Source organism: Microchirus variegatus (genome assembly GCF_963457635.1).
Source record: "Microchirus variegatus genome assembly, chromosome: 8".
In the NCBI taxonomy this organism is placed as follows: domain Eukaryota; kingdom Metazoa; phylum Chordata; class Actinopteri; order Pleuronectiformes; family Soleidae; genus Microchirus; species Microchirus variegatus.
The window spans coordinates 11,306,973-11,328,511 of record NC_139809.1 but is presented as its reverse complement, the minus strand read 5'-3'; the positions used below and the strand labels follow the sequence as shown (position 1 = coordinate 11,328,511).

The 21,539-nt window shown below is 41.0% G+C and overlaps 2 protein-coding genes across 5 annotated transcripts in view; both read left to right on the top strand.

The window, feature by feature from the left end:
* LOC310930442 (A-kinase anchoring protein 13) overlaps positions 1 to 7,399 on the top strand; it is a 29,341-nt gene extending 21,942 nt beyond the window's left edge. For 3 of the 4 annotated variants that reach the window (XM_083893425.1, XM_083893423.1, XM_083893422.1), the window contains 8 exons: positions 243 to 313; positions 1,654 to 1,698; positions 2,556 to 2,606; positions 2,700 to 2,894; positions 2,996 to 3,277; positions 4,478 to 4,597; positions 4,707 to 4,932; positions 5,125 to 7,399. In XM_083893425.1, the coding sequence (XP_083749551.1) occupies positions 243 to 313; positions 1,654 to 1,698; positions 2,556 to 2,606; positions 2,700 to 2,894; positions 2,996 to 3,277; positions 4,478 to 4,597; positions 4,707 to 4,932; positions 5,125 to 5,183 (1,049 nt within the window). In that variant the 3' untranslated portion in view covers positions 5,184 to 7,399. The remainder of the gene's footprint in view (positions 1 to 242; positions 314 to 1,653; positions 1,699 to 2,555; positions 2,607 to 2,699; positions 2,895 to 2,995; positions 3,278 to 4,477; positions 4,598 to 4,706; positions 4,933 to 5,124) is intronic. The other variant, XM_083893424.1, reaches the window with a different exon arrangement.
* Positions 7,400 to 9,770: 2,371 nt separating this feature from the next.
* Positions 9,771 to 17,714, top strand: enc2 (ectodermal-neural cortex 2). The gene is made up of 11 exons (XM_083893134.1): positions 9,771 to 10,149; positions 10,256 to 10,361; positions 11,053 to 11,298; positions 12,446 to 12,535; positions 12,669 to 12,832; positions 13,515 to 13,662; positions 14,185 to 14,381; positions 14,593 to 14,698; positions 14,788 to 14,931; positions 15,472 to 15,886; positions 16,759 to 17,714. The coding sequence occupies exons 1-10, from the start codon at positions 9,968 to 9,970 to the stop codon at positions 15,856 to 15,858; spliced, it is 1,770 nt and encodes a 589-aa protein (XP_083749260.1). The 5' UTR covers positions 9,771 to 9,967; the 3' UTR covers positions 15,859 to 15,886; positions 16,759 to 17,714.
* Positions 17,715 to 21,539: the final 3,825 nt, after the last annotated feature.

Here is a 21,539-nt window from a genome sequence, read left to right as displayed (position 1 = left end):
CATTTAGAGCTTGTTCAAAACACACACGCAACACACACTCGAGCCTTGTAATCATGCACGCACACAGACCAAAGATGGGCGTATTCTTAGAAACCTTAGGCGACAGAGGCAGATCTGAACTGCATCTATGCTCCATTTCTGTTTCTTCAAAACTCTGTCTCACTCACGGCTCTGACACTTCAAATAAATGTCTATCCCTTCACCCGTGTCACTCCATCTTCTCCTCTCGTCTGTGTTCTCAGATGGAGAAAAGGAGGAGGCAGATGAATCGCTGGATCTCCGCAGGACTGAGTCGGACAGTGTGTTAAAGAAGGTTTGTGTGTGTTGATGTCATTGTGTGCCTCCACAACGCTTTCACCAACATATTGTATTCCCTTATCTAAGTGTAAAAACCTGCTCAGTCTTTACATTTACATTTCACAATCAAACAACAGAGTAACAAATAACTGCACTGTGTTCACCCCCTGTGTGCTGAGAAGCAGCCAGGGACAGGCAGGCATGAGATCAATGAAAACACAGTGGAAGTACAAAACAGACTTAAGCTACAAAGGGCTCACCACAATAGGAAATGCTTGTATAAATCTACGATATCTCGTCTTTATCTCACCATTCAACAGCCTCTGCAGCTGGTAGATAAAGTTTGTGTGGCCTTGTAATCTGGTCACTCCCTCTGCCAAAGTCCCACGAGAAAATCAATGATTTTACATCACAGCACTTGAGTGTTGTTGAGCTTGATAGTAATGTTATTTTGTAACTTAGGTGTTTGAAACACTTAGTTTGCATTGAACCCATCCCAGCAACTTTCCAGTTAAAAGCCAAATTCCTTTCCAGAGAGTGAGCAGTTTACATACTTAGATACTTACATACATACATACATAGGAGACACATTATGCAAAATCAACTTTTTAATAATTGTAATACTTATGTCTGGGACTCTGGAGGCCCTATGAGTCTACAGGCAAAGTATGAACAAAGATGACTCACTCATGTCTTTGTGGTCCGCCTCAGTCTAAGTACAGGAGATAAAACATGCGATGTTGACTTCCGCACTCATTGCTGTGTCACAATGAGACATTCCTGGAATTGTTGTCTTACTGAGCTCCGCTTTGTCCCTAAAAAAGGCGAGAGTGCAGGCGAGGGCAATAGAGCGGAAGTCCACAAAGTGTTCTATTCTTGGCTGCACAGAGACACAAACTTCCAGCCTCAGAGGATTTACGTGTTCAGTGGATACATTTTATATATGAGGGCAATGTGCCGGCTAGAGTCGGCAAATGATCACTTTTCCAAATGCTAACTGCTGTTAGCTGCCTTAGCTAACTTATGAAGGCATGTGTTTTATAAGGTTAGCCTTTTGCCAAGTGGGTAAAATCTGTCTTCCGTCGTCGATCCTCCTGCGATTTGTCTCGTACTTTTAACAAGAAACATAACCTTGGAGGCTTTGTAGCTCACTGGATTGGGCAGGTCCCTCATAAACTGAAGTTATAGTCCACCTCTGGGTTGTAGCCCTCCAGACATGTCTGCCTCTCTTTTTTTGCCCCCCCTCTTTTTGCCCCCCCCCCCTCATGCCTCTTAATTAAGACATAAAAATATCACAAAAATGCTCTTTTTAAAAGGAACTTACTAAGATTATTAATATGCTCTGTGTGCGTGTAGGGAGTGACTGCCAGCCTACAGATGTTGCTTAAGAGAAACAATGGGGTAAGTACGTGATCTGCTTCTTTCATCCTAAATGTCCTAGTGTGACACAAGCTGCTCTTAGACTTGCAGACATGTGCTGAAGTCTGGACATGTTCCCGAGTTTGTCCACAAGGAGCTGTATGTGAGAACACACACACACACACACACACACACAGAGAAATGCTCCAGACATTTTCGGGAACTTCTCCTGCCAAATCTCTGTGGGGCACGTTGGCTTTGAATGAACCCATGTGTGAACACAGCAGTAGGAAAAGCTGTGGAAAATTCAGAGAAATTACATGTGTGAGTGAGTCCTACAGTTCAAAAGTTTGGGGTCACCTATACAAATTTTTTCCAAGTTTGTGGTTTCCATTAAAAGGCACACTTTTATACATCAAAATAGTTGCAAAATAAATAGAAATATAGTCAAGACGGTTTTCAGCTGTGCTAACATCATTGCACAAGGGTTTTCAAGGGTTTTCTAATCATCCAATAGCCTTCTAAAGCAATTAGCATACACAATGTACCATTAGAACACTGGAAATGGGCCTCTATACACCTTTGTACATATTCCATTTAAAACCATACTTTTGCAGCTAGAATAGTCGTTTACCACATTAACAATGTATAGAGTATATTATATATTCCTTCAAAAAATAAGGACATTTCTAAGTGACCCCAAACTTTTGAACGGTACTCTATGTTCCGGCAAAGTATTATGTCATTTGCAACTGCAATTAGAGGATGCACAGACTTGATTTTCCGGATATTGTCCAAAGAAAACAAGCTATTTATTTGTTTTACAGTCGTAACTGGATGTTGAAATCGTTAAAACCGTCTCCCCTGAAAGCATTAAGAGTTGTTGTTTTTTTCTCCAGCAGCTCCATGACAGTGTGATCCATCTTCACAACCTACTGGTATCACTGCAGGTACTTAAACTAACACCTTTAGGTCCTCAGATATAATATTTTACACTTCAATGTCGTTACATACCAACCCTGACGTTTCTCTTTTGCCTGCAGGCTGTCGTGGTCCAGCAGGACTCTTTTGTGGAGGACCAGCGGCAGGCCCTGGAAGACCGGCTGTCCACCGTCTCCTCCAAACACTCATCCTCCTCCTCCCTCTCTTCCTTGTCCTCCTCCCGCCCCTCCTCACTCATTGAACAGGAGAAACACAGGAGTTTGGAGATACAGCGTCAGGAAGCGGCCAGCCTACAGGTTCACCCGGTTCACCTTCTTTTCTCGCCATCACTCTTGGCTGCAGAATCTTGGTAGCAAATAGTTATATTTATATGAGTGTTGTTTATTCTTGGTTTCAGAAACAACAGGCTTCACATCAGGAAGAGAAGAGGAGGAAAGAGAAGGAATGGGAGCTAAAGGAGAAATGTCTGGCAGAGCGGGAAAAGAGACTACTGGAAGAGGAAGAGGAGACGAGAAGGAGAAACCACGAGCTGCTGGAGGAGAGAGAGACGCTGCAGAGGAGGAAGGAGGAGTACCAGAGAGAGATGGGGTGGCTGAGGGAGGCCCAGAGGAGGCTGGAGAGGGACGAGGAGGTCCTGAGGAGAGATGCAGAGAAAATGGAGGCCGCAAGAAAAGACAAGGTTAGTCCTCAGAGATTCAGGCAGCGTGGTGGAGCTTTAACTCAGAAAATGTAGTTATTTATTAACCCATTGACGCCGGGAAAGCATTGACGCATTTCTGCCATTGACGCCGGGAGAGCGGCTGTGCTTATATTCTATATTAAACGTATCCGCCTTACACCGGTAAGGCGGATACGTTAATTTTTTTTTTTTAAATTTGAAATTACTTCGTGCATACATGGAAGGGCTTTGACAGCGGAGAGATTTCTGATAGCAGTGATTTTAAGGAGTTTTGTCTTCGATGACGTCATCGATGATAACTTGGAACGCGCTGAACAAATCGACCAGGATTTATGGTTAAGACATAATTATGTTTGAAGACGACGAGGTCTGCGATAATGACGATAAATACCACTGTAATCGACGGAGTGTTTACAACCGTGCACCAGGGGTGAAAGTGGATTTGCCACAGCGATGTAAGCACTATCACCGTCACATGTGAAGCAGACTGTTACAGTCATTACATGCTGTTCTTGTTATTCACACTCCATCAGGACTAAATCAAGGCACTGACACAAGTTGATATTACTTTATTTTCTTACTGTTTTTTAATTGAAAATAGTTATTCACTTTAATTTTACATTTTTGTATCTAAATAAACTAAATTTCACAGGAAAGCCACAGGTGTAAGCTCTCAAATAATTTTTGAATTGTGTTCCTGCCATCTGCTACAGAGGCTGAGAAATCAGTCATTTAGTAGGCTTTGAACCTCAGGTTTTAGAGACATTTTTCCAGGCGCTTCAGGCCTTAATGGGTTAATATCAATAGTCCAGTTCTTTTTGATTTACTCTTCTTCATCAGCAGCTGCAGGAGCAGAGATACAGCTCCTCTCAGACCCTGGTCCTCCCTCCTAGTCCCAGGTCCCCCTCTGTGATAACACCTGCTGTCTTGCTGACACAGATTTAAGTGGCTTAAATCTGCATTTCCTAGTATGTGTCCTCCCTCCTCCCCCTGCTGACAGCCATATGTCTCAGGCTGAAAAAGTCAGCCTGTTAACTTCAGGCCGTTAGGCCACTGCAAATAGTTATTATTAGAGTTCAATTGTCTGAGCCTCTGAACCTGAACACAGAGACTTAACCAGCACCAGCTGAGTGATGTGCAGGGTTACAGATACAGGTGTTTTTCTGTCTTCATAAGCTGTGACTCATTGTCTTTTTCCAGCTGGAGATGTTTCAGAAGTTCCAGCGAACTTCCTCTAGCAATTCTGAAGACTCCAAAAGGTGCCACAGCTCTGAGTCTCTGGATCTGGACTTAAAAGACGCCTCTGATGAGCCAAAGGAGGTATGAAAAAAATTCACTGCATTTGTATAGCTGCAAAATAGTGAGCCATTTGTGTAATGTGTTAATCTGCAGTGAAACAATTCTCATTTACTGCATTAATCATCAACAGGTGGAGCTTTCATCCTCTGCGCCGACCAAAGAACCTTTCCTCCGCATCGGATCCAAGAGGATGGGCAAAAACTTCAACCCTTTTTCCTTGTCCTCCTCATCGAAGGCTCAAGGAGCAGAGAAGTCCCAGGATTCCCAGCTGTCCACCAAACTGCTGCAGCTGGCCAAACCCAAAGAGAAGAAAGACAAGAAGAAGAAGGGGAAAAAGGAGGAGCAGTCACATACGGGTATGAATACATTATCTCTGGTTCTCTCACCTGGAATATATATATTTTTTTGTATTATTTATTGCACTTTCTGAATGTGTTCTTTGAATTTATTTGTTTTAGTATACAGTGTATTGTGTGCAACCGTTCCCCTGAACTCCAGAAAACACTAAAAAATGAAAACCTTTGAACATCATCGTCTTTGTGTCTCAGAAAACAAGGCTATGGTGATGTCAGATCCTCAGAACGATGAAGACATCTTCTTCTGCTGAGAACCTGGACAGCGCCCCCCTGAGGAACCACAGATGAGTGCCTGTGCCAGAACGAGGAGGTGGAGTGGTCCTTCTGGACTCTACCTGTCAGACTGGAATATGTCTGTGAGTGTTATGGATGAGGAGTAGGCAGCTGGATTCCTCAGACTGTATGTGCATGTGACCCCAGAGACACTAGATTCAGTTCAAATCAATTTTTTTTTTTTGTATAGTGCCAAATGTCAACATAGATTATCTTAAGGCACTTTACATAATAATGAACAAGCACTTGGCGACAGTGGAGTGAAAAAATGTCCTTTTTGAAAAATTTCCGATCAGACGATTGGCACACACGTTGATCACATGCCAAGTGTCTGATATTGTCTGTAATGTCTGGAGATGTTTTAATATTGATGATGATGATGCCAAACTCTGCTTGTGCAAGAGCGAGGGGGAGAGGGAGAGGATTGTAGAGGAACAAGGCATGGTATACACGGTCACCAGACACCAAAAATTCCAAAAAAGCAAAAACTTCATTATCCTCCTCATTAAGCCAAACATGCTGTGTTTCCTTTCCTCTGTACACACTCATATTCCTCCCCTCTTATCCAGGCACAGAAATAATTTATAAGTTCTTGTTTGCACTGCATTGATTTTCTCCTCCTGTTCTCTGCAGTAAAAAAGAAAAAAAAAGAAAAATGATGCACACTCTCTGAAGAGTAATACTTCAGTCTATTGTGTCATTTCCTGCATTGATCTGCTGAGAGGAGCTGACTTATGCTGAAAGTGAAAGCACAGCAGCAGACCATTGCTAAACCACCGCAGCTTTCTCTTCACTGCTCTTCCTCTAAATGCCATTTAGAGGAAGAAAATAATGTCTCCTCTTCCTCCTCCTCCTCCTCCTCCTCCTCCTCGGTCCTCAGATTCAGAAGCAGTCAAACCAAAAAGGGCAACTTTCTCACGCTTGAGAAGAATGTTTCTTTGCACTTTCACGTCCCTGCAGCCACTCTGCAACGGCAATATAAAACGAAAGAGAGCTTGCATGAAAAAAGTTTCAGTTTCATGATATGCTAGGTCATTTTAAATGACAAAAAAATAACAAATATGTTACCATGTCCCTCCCTCCTCCCTACTTCACACACTACTCACAAACGCTTTAAGACGGGGAGGAGCATTTTGTTCACAGGGGCCCCAAAACCGTTGTAGCTGTAATTTTCTGAATGTAGAGCTATTTAACACGGACGTTAACCAAAGTATTTCACTGGCTGCAGCTTTAAGCTTTTATTTTATTTTCTAAAAAAATCACTTTTAAAAGGATTTTAAATGTATTAATTGGTGGGGGAATCATAGCGGATTAAAGACTTTATTTTGTGCTGGGCTGGGTCCTCCTCGATGATTTCAGTTGGGAGAAAAGGGAAAGCCTGTGTGTTATCGTCGCGCTGAAAGGTTCTTGCAAGTGTGGGCATGTATGTGTGAGTGGAGCATGTATGCAACTCTTTGCATTTAGGAATGTTAGGAATTTGAATTGTGGCAATCTTTGCTGTGGCAATCTCAAGTTTGGGAGCATATTAACTAAACGGCAGTTTACATACAAAGCCTTGTTGTCTGTAGCCTGACCTCATCCTTTTAAAAGATACATGTAGCACATGTAGGAGCATTACTTTACGGTCCCTGTTCTTTTTCTTTTTATCGATAAAGAAATGAATGAATGTAAAAAAAGAAAAAATGTTTTTAAAAAGCACTTCACTGTGCTAAAAAAAAAAAGCTGACGAACTGGGATTCCAGTTGGGCTGAAAATATGTTAGCCTAACTGGCTATTTTTGTTTTTCCTTTTTATGTATATGCAAAAGACGGATTGTGGAAGTGGTCGCGAAAAGCACCACAAACGTTGAGGAGAATTAAACTCATTATTTGATGAATGAGAAGTAAAACCCACAGTTCTCGGTTTACTGAGTGTGCACTAGAGTTTTTATTAAAATTGTTCACAAGGGATTTTCAAAAAGCCACATTAGCCCTTTACAGTTTTTGCACTGTATGTCAAAGATGTATTATGTATTTGTGCTTAAAACACAAGGTACACATTTAAATTTCACGTTTAATGTTAAACAAAGGGCAAATCAACTCTTGTAAATATTTTTGTGTAAAAAATATGACTCTTTCAAAAGTATTGATGACTGGATTTTATTGTGGATGTTTGTTTGTTGTTTGTTTTTCCTTTTTAAATAAAACTTTATTTATCTGTCCTCTTCCTGTTTTGGAATGTACAGTAATGTTCTTTCTTAAATAAATAAGTATGGAGTTTATCAAGTGATGCTTGTGTGGATGAGGATTGAAAACCATCTGTGATTAGAAGACTGCTCGTGTCCTGAAGTTTTCAGCAGCAGCAAATGCTGGGTCATGAATGAAAAGTTATTTCCTGTTGTGTTTTGGTTGTTAAATGGAGGCATTGTGCTGCATATACTGCACTATTATTGTGAAATTAGCATGAACATGGCAGAAATACAATATTGATTGTAATTGAAAGACTTGAATGGATAAAAAGCCAGAATTCTTTAATCTCAGAAATCTGAGAAAATGTCAGAATTCTTGCTATAATCTTAGAATCCTAAGAAAAAAAAGTCAGAATTCTGCTTTAAATCTCAGAATGCTGAGGCAAAAAAAAGGCAGAATTGATAAAAGTCAGAATTCTCACTTAAATCTCAGAATTCTAAGAAAAAAGGTAACAATTCTGGTTTTAATCTCACAATATTTTAATCTTGAAAAATTGAGAACACCGACATTAATCTAAGAAGTCAGACGATTTCCTAATTATTATTAAAAAGAATTTACATTTGGCCATAATCCATAGAATTCTTATGAAAACCAGACTTTCAAATAATTTATTATTATTATGCCATTATTATTTTTATTTATTTTTTAATATTAGCAAACTAATATTCTGCCACATGACTGCCTATAAACCCTCCTAAATGTCACATACACATGACCTTTATTGAAAACAAAAACCCCAGAGTATATGTCTGTTTCTTTTCCCTCGCTGAGCCTGAGAACATAACTAACAATGATATAATAACGAGCGGATTCCGATGTATGATAATGAAATCTCTCCACTCGTCAACGTGCTATTGTTTTGCTGCCGCCATTAACGCCAACTCCCTGCTGTCGCTGATTGGCTGATACGAGAGGCACATTCACGCTGACGCGTTTCCATTGGTCCTGGATTCGGTCGGCGTGAACTGGAACACGGTGATTGGCCTAAAGAGATGTCACTCACGTGTACAACGGCCGTGCAGGTCCCGCCTCCTGGAGTCGAGAGCCCGCCCCGCTTCGGGAATATCGCTCGGGGATTGGGTTAGACGGACGTCACTCACGACAGACTCAAACAGCCTTTGGCTGTTGCTGCGTGTGCAGGAATTAGTTACAAATAGCAGTGGGGACTGCGAGGTGGACTCTACGGATTCTGTCAAAGGAGAAATATGGTTTATTTTATCCACAAAACCAGGACTTCGCGCTCTTCGTGCTCTTTCCAGGGTGAGTTGACCATGTTTTTCTGCTTCTGTATTTGTCTCGAGGACACAGTCGCGCGACAGCTCACAGTAAATACGTGCTTTCACAGTAAGACTTTAAAGGGCTAGTTCGAGATATTTCTGTGTGTGTGTGTGTGTGTGTGTGTGTGTGTGGTTGTTTGTATGAGGTTTTTTTGACATTTTATTGTTCTCAATAATGACTTCGCCGCGCTCGTCGCCGTCTCCGTGGAACCAGGCTGGACGCCGGGTTCTCGCTCTCTCTCATATTGATAACATGGCTGCCGTTGGGGACAGAAGGGAAAACAATTTTTTTAGCCGTTTAACAAAAGGCTCACCTCAGAGAATCGACCCTTGTTGGAGACTACGATATCTTTGGAGTATGTCCTCTGCTTTTCCCTCGCAGTTAGACTGGTACGAATGTCTGCTTACAGGAGTTTGTGAAACCGCTCTCTCTGTCTCTCTCTCCGTGCAAAAGTCCATAGAGAAAATCCGCGTTTTTAGGTCGCGGATGCACAGGAGCTGCTGCTCTGTTGCTGCCTCGCTTGGTAAGTTTATGCCACTTAGGGAATTCCTAACAAAGAACTTCAAACATCGCTGTCACAAAATAACACATTTGAACACACTGATAGAGGCAGCAGTGGATTAACTAATCCTGTGTGCCGTGATGTTAAATTGCTGAGTTTCTGTGTGGACTTTGGTGCAGGAGAGTCAGCAGTCTGCACTTCACTTTTCAGGCAGAACATGATGTCCAGTTTAGTCAATACCTCCTTTAACCACACATAAAAAACTTTGAATTGGCCCTTTAATGTCTGAGCATGAATATTATATTTTGTCCTGTTTCTGCTTTGGTAAATGTTGGTGTGTAAATACAGTATGGTCACAGTTTGTGTGGTTTACAGGTTCCAGGAGCTCTCATACCTGTCTTTTAACTGTTTATTTTGAGTCTTTATGCTATACACATTATGCCAGAATACACATGTTGATGCACTAGAATGTTGTTTTAAAAGCAGCTTCAGTAAATAATGTAGTGAACATCCTGACAGCTAACTTTTGCTTTTGCTTTCCCCCCACACCTGGAAGCTTCTGTAACTTTCATAATGTCATGACATCCTGCCTGTTATTTTCAAGTAAATATGCTTTTGTTGCCTGCAGTCCTTCGAGTGTAGAGGTAATTAACCCTGCCGCTTGTTTGTTTTTAATAACATTTTGTCCGTGTCATTGCCCAGTAGCAGAGATCATTCCTTGAGTGTCTCTCTGGTGGTACCAGAAGAAGCTGCCATGTCGGTGACTGTCCACGAGAATCGTAAATCCCGCACCAGCACAGGCTCCATGAACATCTCACTGTTCCACAAGCCTTCGCATCCCGACAGTGTCCTGACTCACCTCAACACCATGAGGAAACAGTGCGTGTTCACAGATGTCACGCTATGGGCCGGGGATCGCTCTTTTCCATGCCACAGGTGATCATGCTTTCAACATTTGTGCATTTCACTGGTAATATTTTTAACATTCCAACCCCTTTTTTTGTGTGTTAAAAATACAAATTGCTGTGGTTGTGTTTTACAGGGCAGTCTTGGCAGCGTGTAGCCAGTATTTTGAGGCCATGTTCAGTGGGGGGCTTCGAGAAAGTCTGGACCGTGACGTCAATTTCAGAGATGGCATACACCCTGAGGTACTGCTGGAGATAGTTGCACACTAGGGTCGGGTGGTGCACTAAAATGTTCCACTTGGGTATCGTCAGCCTGACAACTAGTGATTGGCAATGTATTAATGCAGATGTATGTCTGCACAGTCCAGTTCAGACCTGGTATTAACAACATCCTCGGTAATCCGAGCATGACCAGATAGTGCTAAGTGGAGCTGTTCGCTCCTGGCATTAAACTGCACTCTGGATGTGTCTCCTGTGACCACCTACAATCAAATCTGGCAACTTGCCCTTTATTCAAAATACACACTGACTGTTTGTGAGAACAAAATTATGTTTTTAATGAGCATACAGATGTGTTTGCTGTTGATGTGTTTGTGAGAGGAACAAAACAGAGATGAAATGAGATGCTGAAAAAAGTTTAAACCAAGAGAAAAGAAGTAATTGTATGTCGATCAGTGTTAACATTGTCAACGTGACTTCTGATAAATGAACAAACGTACAAGGACTGATTACAGGAATAAAAAGTGAAAGTACTGTTGTTTAGATGACGCTGTTTGACTTTTGACACAAAGAAGCAAGTACACTTTGAATCTTCATCATCCAGAGGAAACTGAGGAAACGGCTCCCCCTAAGCTATATTTACACATGGTGCCACACATTGTGGTGTATTCATGTAAAATGTCTGTAGTTAAAACTCTTTTCTCTACTACTCCAGGTTCTGGAGCTTCTGTTGGACTTTGCCTACTCTTCTCGGGTCATCATAAACGAGGAAAACGCAGAGTCGTTGTTGGAGGCAGCGGACATGCTGCAGTTTCACGACATCCGCGATGCGGCTGCAGAGTTCCTAGAAAAGAATCTCCATTCGTCCAACTGCTTGGGGATGATGCTGCTGTCAGACGCCCATCAGTGTAAAAGGCTATACGAGCTGTCGTGGCAGATGTGTCTGTTACACTACGAGACGGTAAAGACGAGCTCTTTTCTCTTATTTGTATCTCACTGTTATTACAGACCCACAAACGAACCACAGACACTAAACTCTGTTGAGTGATAAATAACCACCGTTATAACAGACCCCGAACTAACCATTGACACTCATCTCCCCCACTGTTATTACAGACCGGTAAACTCCCCACAGACACTGTCCCCTTGTTATCACTAATCAATGAAGAAACCACACTGACACTTAACTTTACCACACAATTTGTACAGACCTGTGACATAACCACGGATTGCGCCACTTATGTTGAGTAAGTGAATGAAATCCAAAGTTGAAGCAAAGTTTTTAAATTGAGTTTATCAGTAAAAAGAGGTTCAGTGAACTGGAACACAGTAATCAAGTTAATCTGTATGTTTGTCGATTAAACACACCCAAAAATCTAATAAAACTGTAATACTTCTGTAATACATACTAAACGACATGAGGATTATGCATCAATTTATTGAATCTTCTCCAGGGTTGTTTGATGAAAATGAATGACAAAAAACACTAACAGCATTTGAGTGATACCTTTTGTTACTGATTTTGAGCCGTCTAATTGAACTGATGTAGCTCACGGCCTTTCCTGTCACTAAATAATACAGTATAATAGTGTTTAATTAACTGGATCTATGATGTCACTTCAAGGGAATTAAATATGTGAATAGTTTATCACTTGCAATAAGCAAGTGCTACACATGTGAAACTATTAAGACACTTTGAGTAGTCAAAAGTTGAGCTCAGTCAAAATAACCCAAATTAGATATTTATACAAAATCGTTCAGCCCTAGTTTTTATTTTGTTACCTGCACAGGGACTATGGATGTGAATTGGCTTGGTATAATCCAGCATGTTTACATGTTGTACTAACTACTGGTCTACATTAATATGTCCAAAATGAAAAAGACTGGTTTGTGTATAAACATGTATGTGCCACTTCTTTCTTGTTTTGGCGGATGTAGAAGCTGTAAATCCTTAACTCGTATTGTGACATGTAGATTATTCGATGCATAATTTATTGAAAAACATAGATACTGTAGATATTTCACTATACAATCCATGTGGCCATGTGGAGCAAATAGTATGCCATGTTTGTGGCAAGATGACTAATTCAGGTTTCTGCACTTTGAAGGTAAGAGAATCTGAAGATTTCTACAATCTGTCTAAAGATAAATTGCTGGAGTTGATTCTTAGTGATGAGCTGGAGATAGAGGATGAACAGGTCAGTTTTAATGCTTTTATTTATTTATTTTATTTTTTGTCCAGATGATCTTTAAATTTCTCAAAAATGATTAGACCATTAGCCACTGTTTCTTTTTGAACATGTGTCATTTGTTTTCTTTACCCTGTGTCAGATTGTGTTCAACTCTGTATTGCGGTGGGTTCAGTATGACTTGGAGGCTCGGCGTCATCATTTATCAGAGCTACTGAGGGGTATCAGGCTGGCTCTGCTGCCATCAGAGTGTTTGTTGGAGGCTGTTGCCTGTGAAGAGTTGGTTATGGCCGACAAGAGGAGCAGGTAAGCTATATCAGGATTATTCTCTCTGGGTCTCAATGAGATTAATTTACCTGTATAAATTAAGGTTAAAAGGGAAAAAATACTATCAACCATTATCGTATATAACTGGTTTTATCTCTATCTTTTACCGCTCTGTTTGATATTCTTATAAAAGCTGTTCTATAGCTGGGTGTTGTGAATAAGCACCCACTACTGTGATTGTAGAATCTGTCCCCAGGAATAAGAAATCTTGAATTGACCTAAGATTAGGAAATATGAAGTTTCCTGTTCCAAATGTCACCTAACAAGCATTGGACTGAAAAATATTGGTCTAACATGAGGAATAATTGCAGTGTTTGGATCCCAATGCAAACTTTTCCGTACAACATAGACTTTATTTGTCCCTCTGTGGATCATAGTGAAAACTAAGCCAAACTGTATCAAATGTAAATATTTACAGTACAAGTATTTGTACTGTTGTAACATTTCTGTACAGTGATGCTTCTCTAAGAATGGCAGTTCTATGGCTGGTAAGGTTGTATGTCAAACAATGCACCTTGTCTCAGCTGTGCAAGGAGGTGGTGTGTATACATAACATCAAGGGGAACTGAATGTTATGTTTTTTAGTTTAGTAAAATGTAAAGGACACATTAGGTCAAGGCTTTGGTAATAAGAGTAAAAACATGTCTTCTCTGTTTCACAGGTCTATTGTAGAAGAAGCAATGCAGTGTAAGAAAAAAATCCTTCAGAACGACGGAGTGGTGACGAGTCCATTTGCTCGACCTCGTAAGGCAGGACATACACTGCTTATTCTTGGTGGCCAGACCTTCATGTGTGACAAGATATACCAGGTAAACCACAAATAATGTATACACGTGACCAGGTTCCGCAAAAGTTCTGTGTTAATCTGATCTTAATTCACACTTAAATGTTATCTAATTTCTAAATGACAAAAATGTTGCTGGATGTTAATCGGGGCCATCAGCCGCATCAAAGAAAGGTTCCACTTTCTTCTTCAGCACTGACAAAGCAGCATTATCCCATGAGTAGCATTAAAATCAGCAGGGAAGTTTTGGGGATTCAGACAAGATGCTGTAAGTCAAAAGTCATGGCCACTGCAAGCTGTGTTTTGCCAGGGTAACGTCACAAATTAATATAATTACCTTAAACGTTTCCACAAAGTGCAGTGTGATGAAACTGTCAAGACCACGGAATGTGGTCAGCACTGGCGTCAACAACAGTGTTACACAGTTTATACCTTTACTACATATCTGTCTCCCACTCGACAATGACATGTAGACTAAAAAGTGACAAAGTGTGTCTGCGTATGCCCTAAACAAAATTAATAATCTCTATGTTCGATCTCTTTTTAGGTTGATCATAAAGCCAAGGAGATTATACCTAAAGCAGACCTCCCGAGCCCCAGGAAGGAGTTCAGTGCATGTGCCATTGGCTGCAAGGTCTACGTGACGGGAGGAAGAGGATCAGAGAACGGAGTTTCTAAAGACGTCTGGATCTATGATACTGTCCACGAAGAATGGTCTAAAGGAGCACCTATGCTAATAGCAAGGTGAGGAAACATTCATGTGCAGTATAATAGTACTTATCCATGTACTGTAGATGGGCTATGAATTTGTGTGGTTGAGCAGATGAATGATGGCTCATGATGTGGATGAATCATTTTCAAACCCTTGTTTTTGAATGCCGACCCATGGCTGTGCTCTGATCTTGTGACAAAGCTTGAACCCTTGAACTTCCATAACGGCTGTGCTCTTCGTCAGGTTTGGCCATGGTTCAGCTGAGTTGGAGAACAGTCTGTATGTTGTCGGTGGTCATACAGCCATAGCTGGAGTTTTTCCAGCCTCTCCATCTGTCTCGCTAAAACAGGTCAGAAACGCAGCCACACTTCTTATGAGAATAATTCAATGTATTCTCTGTTAAAAAACAGTAAATGTTACTGTGCAACATGTTCCCAGGTGGAGAGGTACGACCCTCTCACTAATAAATGGACCATGATGGCTCCACTAAGGGATGGAGTCAGTAATGCTGCTGTGGTCAGTGCCAAACTCAAACTCTTTGTTTTTGGAGGGTCCACTATACACCGAGACAAAGCCTCTAAGGTTAGTGGATAATATCAGTATCAGTATCTGGAAACATTTGAAGTCTTTTTTGATATTTAGATAGATTATTTGGATGAGATCTTTGTTGTGATGTGTTTTAAATTGTGTGGATTATACTAGGGCCACGTGATTCTGAGAAAAATGGGATTCACAGTTGTCTTGCTTAGAATTGATCTATCTTTTTTTAGTTGTAGTACCATCATATTTCACATCACATTTTTCCAGTAGGAATATAATTTTCTTGAACTGATAACTGACACATCAGTCATTAAATCCCAGTTTACATGTGTAAATGGCAGCATAAACACACTGAGGAATGCCAGAGTTAGACAAAGAATTATTATTATGTTTGTCTGCCAAAAACTGGACTTTTAAAATGTATGTAAACATGTCAGTCCAACTGAAATAGTTCTAAAGTAAATTTTTCAAAGTGGAGATATTGATATCGGGAGTGGAATCACGGTGACGTTTGACCCAGCTCATACGTTGCCAGACATGTACAGAACATCTTTCTCATCTCCCTGTGTTTCTCATATTTAGGTCCAGTGCTATGACCCTGTAGGTAACCGCTGGACTATTGCAGCTGAATGCCCTCAGCCGTGGCGCTACACGGCAGCTGCTGTCGTCGGGAGCCAGATCTTCATCATGGGCGGCGACACGGAATTCACCGCTGCCTCTGCTTATCGCTTTGACTGTGAAAACAATCAGTGGACTCGAGTCGGCGACATGACGTCCAAGCGGATGAGCTGTCACGCCGTGGCGTCTGGGAATAAACTGTATGTGGTTGGAGGATATTTTGGAACGCAGCGTTGTAAAACGTTAGACTGTTATGACCCCACATCAGACAGCTGGAACTCCATCACCACGGTGCCTTATTCGCTGATCCCCACTGCCTTTGTCAGCACCTGGAAACACCTGCCTGCCTAACGGGGACATGATGGAAGCCCTCTTCCAGGTAGGATGTGAGTGACTGACAATAACCAAAAATAATGAGTGGTTGAATGTAAAGGAAAATCAACTGATCAAGATCCAGTGGCGATTGTAGGGTTGTCACATTTTACAACACCAAGACAGATTAAAGTAGAAAATGGTACAATCGAAAAACGTGCACTCATTGCGTGTAGATGCTATTTCAGCAATAGCAGCTTGCATATATACAGCGGATACAAATACAGCGCTGTAGAGCTTCATATGTAGGGAGGAGAACTTGATGTGAATTGAGTCTAACATGTTTGTTTTAAGGGCCACACGGTTGGTGTTGTGGTAAGCACTCTTGCCTTTTCAGAAACCACTGCATGGAGTTCCTCCACAGTTTCCTCCCACTGTCCAAAAACCTTTAGTGTGATGATTAGGTAAATTGGACACTCTAAATTGACCATAGGTGTGAGAGTGGATGGTTATTTGTCTCTGTGTGGCCGCTGTCAGCTGTCACAGCACCCCCCCACGACCCTCATGTGGAGGACAAAGGATGTTTGTTTTGAAATGTAATAAAGAAACTCGCTGCCTTTTAGTTTGCCATATGCTAATTGTTTTCAATTTGCAATTTCTATATGAAAACAATGAATTATTCAGCTCTACACATATTAAATGCAGTGTGTAGATTTTTGATATCCACCCTTTTGTTCCTGTGACACCTGGTCGTTTTTGCCAGCTGTGCATGAGTTTTCTTTTTTGTGTTGTGCTCTGTACCTACGTTTGTACTACAAAGCTTGATTCTTACCTGTGCATCAAAGGCATAACATTACCAAACACGTGACAGCAGATGGAAGTGAACAGCTGTCACCTTTTGTCTCTCATCTCTCATGTGTTTCTTGCTGTCATTTTCAGGCAGGGATGTCCCCAGAAAGGTGGTGTCCCATGAGAATCCACCCAGCTGGAGCTGCACACAGGACCAATATCCGCAAGGACTCGCTGCACCTCATGAATTGTAAATCAGTCCTGATCGCTGGAGTCAACAGCACACTGCCCAAGTGTTAACACAAAGAACTAATTTCTCTGGATATCATGCTTCTTGAGTTTGGAGGTAGTATTCAAACTGACACACTCGTGAAACGTGACTGTCTGAATGCTGATGAAGAACAATGAGTGGTTTACTGAATGCATGTTTTTTATAATGTCTTATTTGTCCTCCACTTAACCATTCCAGTGTAAAGACAGAAGCTGTGGGAGGAGCAGTCCTCGTAAGAATGAAACTCAGAATCTAAGCAGGACCACAGATCCTGCACTGATCCTAAATCTTTGGTGCACACTCACTGCTATAGACGGCATGGAAATAATGAGAGGGAAACAGACACTTTTATCTGCAGTGTTAAGATAGAAGAAGTGGAGCCTTTTCAAGTGAGTTAGTCTACACTGAGATTACAACTGGCTCATCAAACTTTTTATATCCAACTTTGTTTTTTTTTTAGAAATTTTTTTTTTTATGTAGTGCTTTCTCTGCTCTCAGAGTTGCATGACATTTTCTGTCGTATTAATTATTTTTAAAATCTCTCAGGCTCTCAGGCCTGCCCTTGTTTCACACACATTTAAATGATAACAGACTCCTTTTGAGGCCAATTAATTTAAGAAAATATACAGTTGCAATATTGAAAGCTCCACACAGAGCTTCAGAAACCGACCGATTTGTGAAGGGTGATTCTACGCGTGATTCAGACTCGACAAATTTGATTGAATTAATACTGAACGAAATAACTCAAGACATGCCACTCAAAAGACCAACTTTTACTTCCAAAACTCCAACTCTCCCCCCCCCCCCTCATTTCCTGAATCAGCTAACATCAGCACTGCACTGAATACCAAAGGATAATTTAATGTGGCTTTAGAAAATATTAGGTGTTGAACTATTGCTATAGATTTGGTGATGAGTATAACATCTAAAAGAAAAGAAAAATATCAGGATTAAATTAGGTCACTGGGTTGGCCTGAAAATATTGTAGAATCAGAAATATTGAATGATCAAATGCAAAACATAAATAATATGCTTTTAAAAAAATGCATTATGATTTACCTACATTTAATACATTACTTTGTTGTTAAAACTGACCACAGTGTGACGTGTAAAGGACAGGAAACTTGATATTCAGGTCTTAGCAAAACTGGAGCTGTTTTGGTTAGTGTTGTAATAATCAGGGGAAACATCAGCAAACACACTGTGCAGTAGACGACACAATGATGTTATCTGTGATCTGATCCAGACTTATCCACAGTACTGACGTTCAACACATTTCACAAACTGCTTGTATTTGCAAATTTGTAGTATTTCAATCTTTCAGTAGCCCTTTCAGAGTGCCAAAGCTCGAAAAAAAAAAACAGTAACTTGATGCGCTGCACTTTTGTACATTGTTGTAGATTCCTGAGAGCGTACATTTCTTCTTTCCAAAATGTGGTTATTCACTTGTCCACATAATTTTGTGCATATCAAAAACGTGTGTCAAAAATCACCCTGGTCCTCAAAGTTTCAAAGTAAATCCTAAAAATAAGAACCATGCAGACTACGATCAGTGCAGAGAAGCGTCTGACACCTCAGCTGATCTGTTTGTGTTGCTGTCAGCGAACCAACCCGTCCGCTAAACAAGCAGCTGAGGGGGGGGGAAACTGTTTCTATCAACAATGGAAACTGTCCAGCACTACCACTATCACAGTTGTTTCCACTAACTGAGTAAAGCAGGGGAAAACGCAGCATCATCACAATGAGTAGAGTGGCTCTTTAGTTTGGCCTGGCCTTTGTGTTTCCGTTAATGCATTTAAGTGCAAATGGTGTGTGAGTGCATACATGTTCCATCTGTTGTTTACAGGACAGCCTGCTGTGACTTGTCTCACTGTCTTTTAAATAAAAATTCTACATTGTTTTATTTTCAGAATTAAGATGGAAAATATGCAATGAATTAATCGATTACTCACCGCAACACTGTAACACTTTTCTCATGGTTTTGCAGAAAAGTAACCAGGCCGCCACAGCGATTTATACAGACCTTTTTTCCAGTAACTTGCACAAAGTTTGAAATGCTTTTGGAAGCATTGTTGTGGGTAATATTAAAGGAATAAAGTGTCTTTTAGGCAGAAGTAGAGAAGCTTGTTTACAAATAATTACTCTGGAGGAGGAGCATGGGCTTTAACGCTGTGATTCCATGTTCCCCACTGCACAAACACAGTCACTCAAGTACATTAACGTGGTCGGGTGGGTGTAGCAAGATTTGATAAGAAGGTGGCTGCACTCTTGAAAACACCTCAGACCAACTCTGACCTGCATTCATCTCTGAAAACAGATTATGATGCAAGAACACAGCATGTTCTCCCACCTCAAGCATTATCAGAGCATTTAATGAGGATACACGTGTAACAGGGTTTCCACTGGCATGATTTGTATCAGAAAGTTGTGGCACTTAACTTTTTAATGGACTAATACAGTATGAATACTGTACACTGCCACGATATAACAAAGTAGCACAAAGACGCGTGGATTAGTCGTGGTAGACTGATGAAGAAGGATCGTCTCTGTGATCGTGCACGATATTTGTTGGCGTCCTTTGCAATTGTTCTGTAAATTTTTTACCGTTGCTATGAAATGTAACTTGAGAATTTGTCGTGGGGGGTGAGGGGGGTTCAGAAACTGCACAAAGGAGATCCTCTGAAATGCAAGATGTGGATTATTTTGTAAATTTTAAAGAAAAGGAGGAGGATGAAATGTCAAATGTGTGTTTGTAATGGTGAGAATAAAAAGTGACTTTTTAATTCATACAGGCTCTTCTATGATCATTTAAAGGTCCAACATGCAAATCGCTCTCTACGTAAATATGCACCCATGTGTATTTATACTTGGGGGATTAAGATATATATTTATTTATATATTTATGTATCTTTGCACAATTAAATTATGAATATCTACATCTTCTGCTACTCAAGTATGCAAAATATTTATATATTTAATATAGACGCACATTTGAGTTTTATATTTTGTTTGTATACCTTCTTGACTCATCTCAATACCTCTCTGAATGTAGTTGAGTTTTATTGGCTCAATGGTGCCATCTCGTGTCCAAACAGGGTACTGTCACTGTGGTCTCATGAGGGGAAGTCCGGCTCTTTTCAAAGATTCAGCTCTTTTGGCTCGGCTCCCAAATGACTCACTAAGTCTACTATTTTATCCTCATTTAGCAATTGTGAATTATTTGTGTTTTCATAAAAGCCTTATTTTTATGCATTTTTTTCCATTCCAAATTTTTTTATTTACTATTATTACTATTTTTATTTATTTTTTTACATTTTTTAATCAAACCTTTAAATGAACAACCTAACAACCTAACCTAACTGCACTAAGGTTTGCACTCGCTTCGTATTCATTCATCAGCTGACAGACAACAACATCCCTGCGCTCTGCTCTGTGTCCTGTCAACAATGAAAAAAGTAGTTTGGGAAAATTAAAAAAAAAAAAATCTCGTGTAATAAACACAGTCAGTGATTTTGTTCAAACTCTGCGACGTAACTTGGTTCCTTCTTTTTTGTGTACTTTTTTGTCAGGTGACTAAACCCTCACACCTCGTCGTCAGTAACAAACAAGCTTTCTGATTCAAAAGATTATTATTTTTTTATTTTCTGGTCCAATCAGTAGGCAAAGCAAGGCTTACCTGAATCCATCAACCAAGCTGGACGTGAGTACCACCACCAGTCTCTGTCTGATTCTAAGATTTGCTGCCGTTTGTCTCTGAGCAGATGGAGCGACTGCAGTGTCCTCTGTTGCTGGTCGTAGGTGAGGATGATCAAAACATGCCCAGCTACGAGTCTGCGATGGATGTGAGTGGACTGAGCTGATGACTTCCTGTGTGAATAAGCTCTGTCCACATGTCGTATTGAATTGCTTAATTTTTTACATCCATGTAAACGGGGAAGTTTTCACTTTTAATCAGAATGTCTTTTTAATTGATCTACAGTTCGGCATTGTTTGGCTTGATTCTTGTGTCGGACGTCTTCCTCGTGCCTCTTCCTGTGATGGCACTATCATCATTAATGTTATTATTATTATTCTGATGGCTTTTTTTTCCCACTTGACCAGCCCTCGACTGACCAAACTACTTCGTCTCCCCCCAGGTCACGATTGATTTGAGAGCCCTGGGTCCCCCACAGTCTAGGATCGTCTCTGTGTGAAGGTATGTGAGTAGTTTGTAGTTGCTGTGTTGGTCCACTTGGGGGCGTCCAGCCTCTACCTCTGCAGTTTGAATATCCAGCAGCTCCTTTCTTTCTCTCTCTCTCTCTCTGACTGCATGATGACGCTCCTGAACTTCATGTGTTATTGCACTAACCGCGCACACGTTCATTCTCTGTAGTCTGTTGTCTGCTGCCTGCACGCACTTCTTATCCATCTCTCCACCAGGACCAGGACCAGGACCAGGACCAGGACCAGGACCAGGACCAGGACCAGGACCAGGACCAGGACCAGGACCAGGACCAGGACCAGGACCAGGACCAGGACCAGGACCATGTGGTGTCTCTCTGTCCAGACATGAGGCCACCCCTGTGACCGGGTAACTTCATGAGACCATCAGAGTCCAGTCCCCCTGAACTTGGCTGCTGTGATGAGTCTGACAACCTGCCGTTGCCTGTGACGCAGGGCA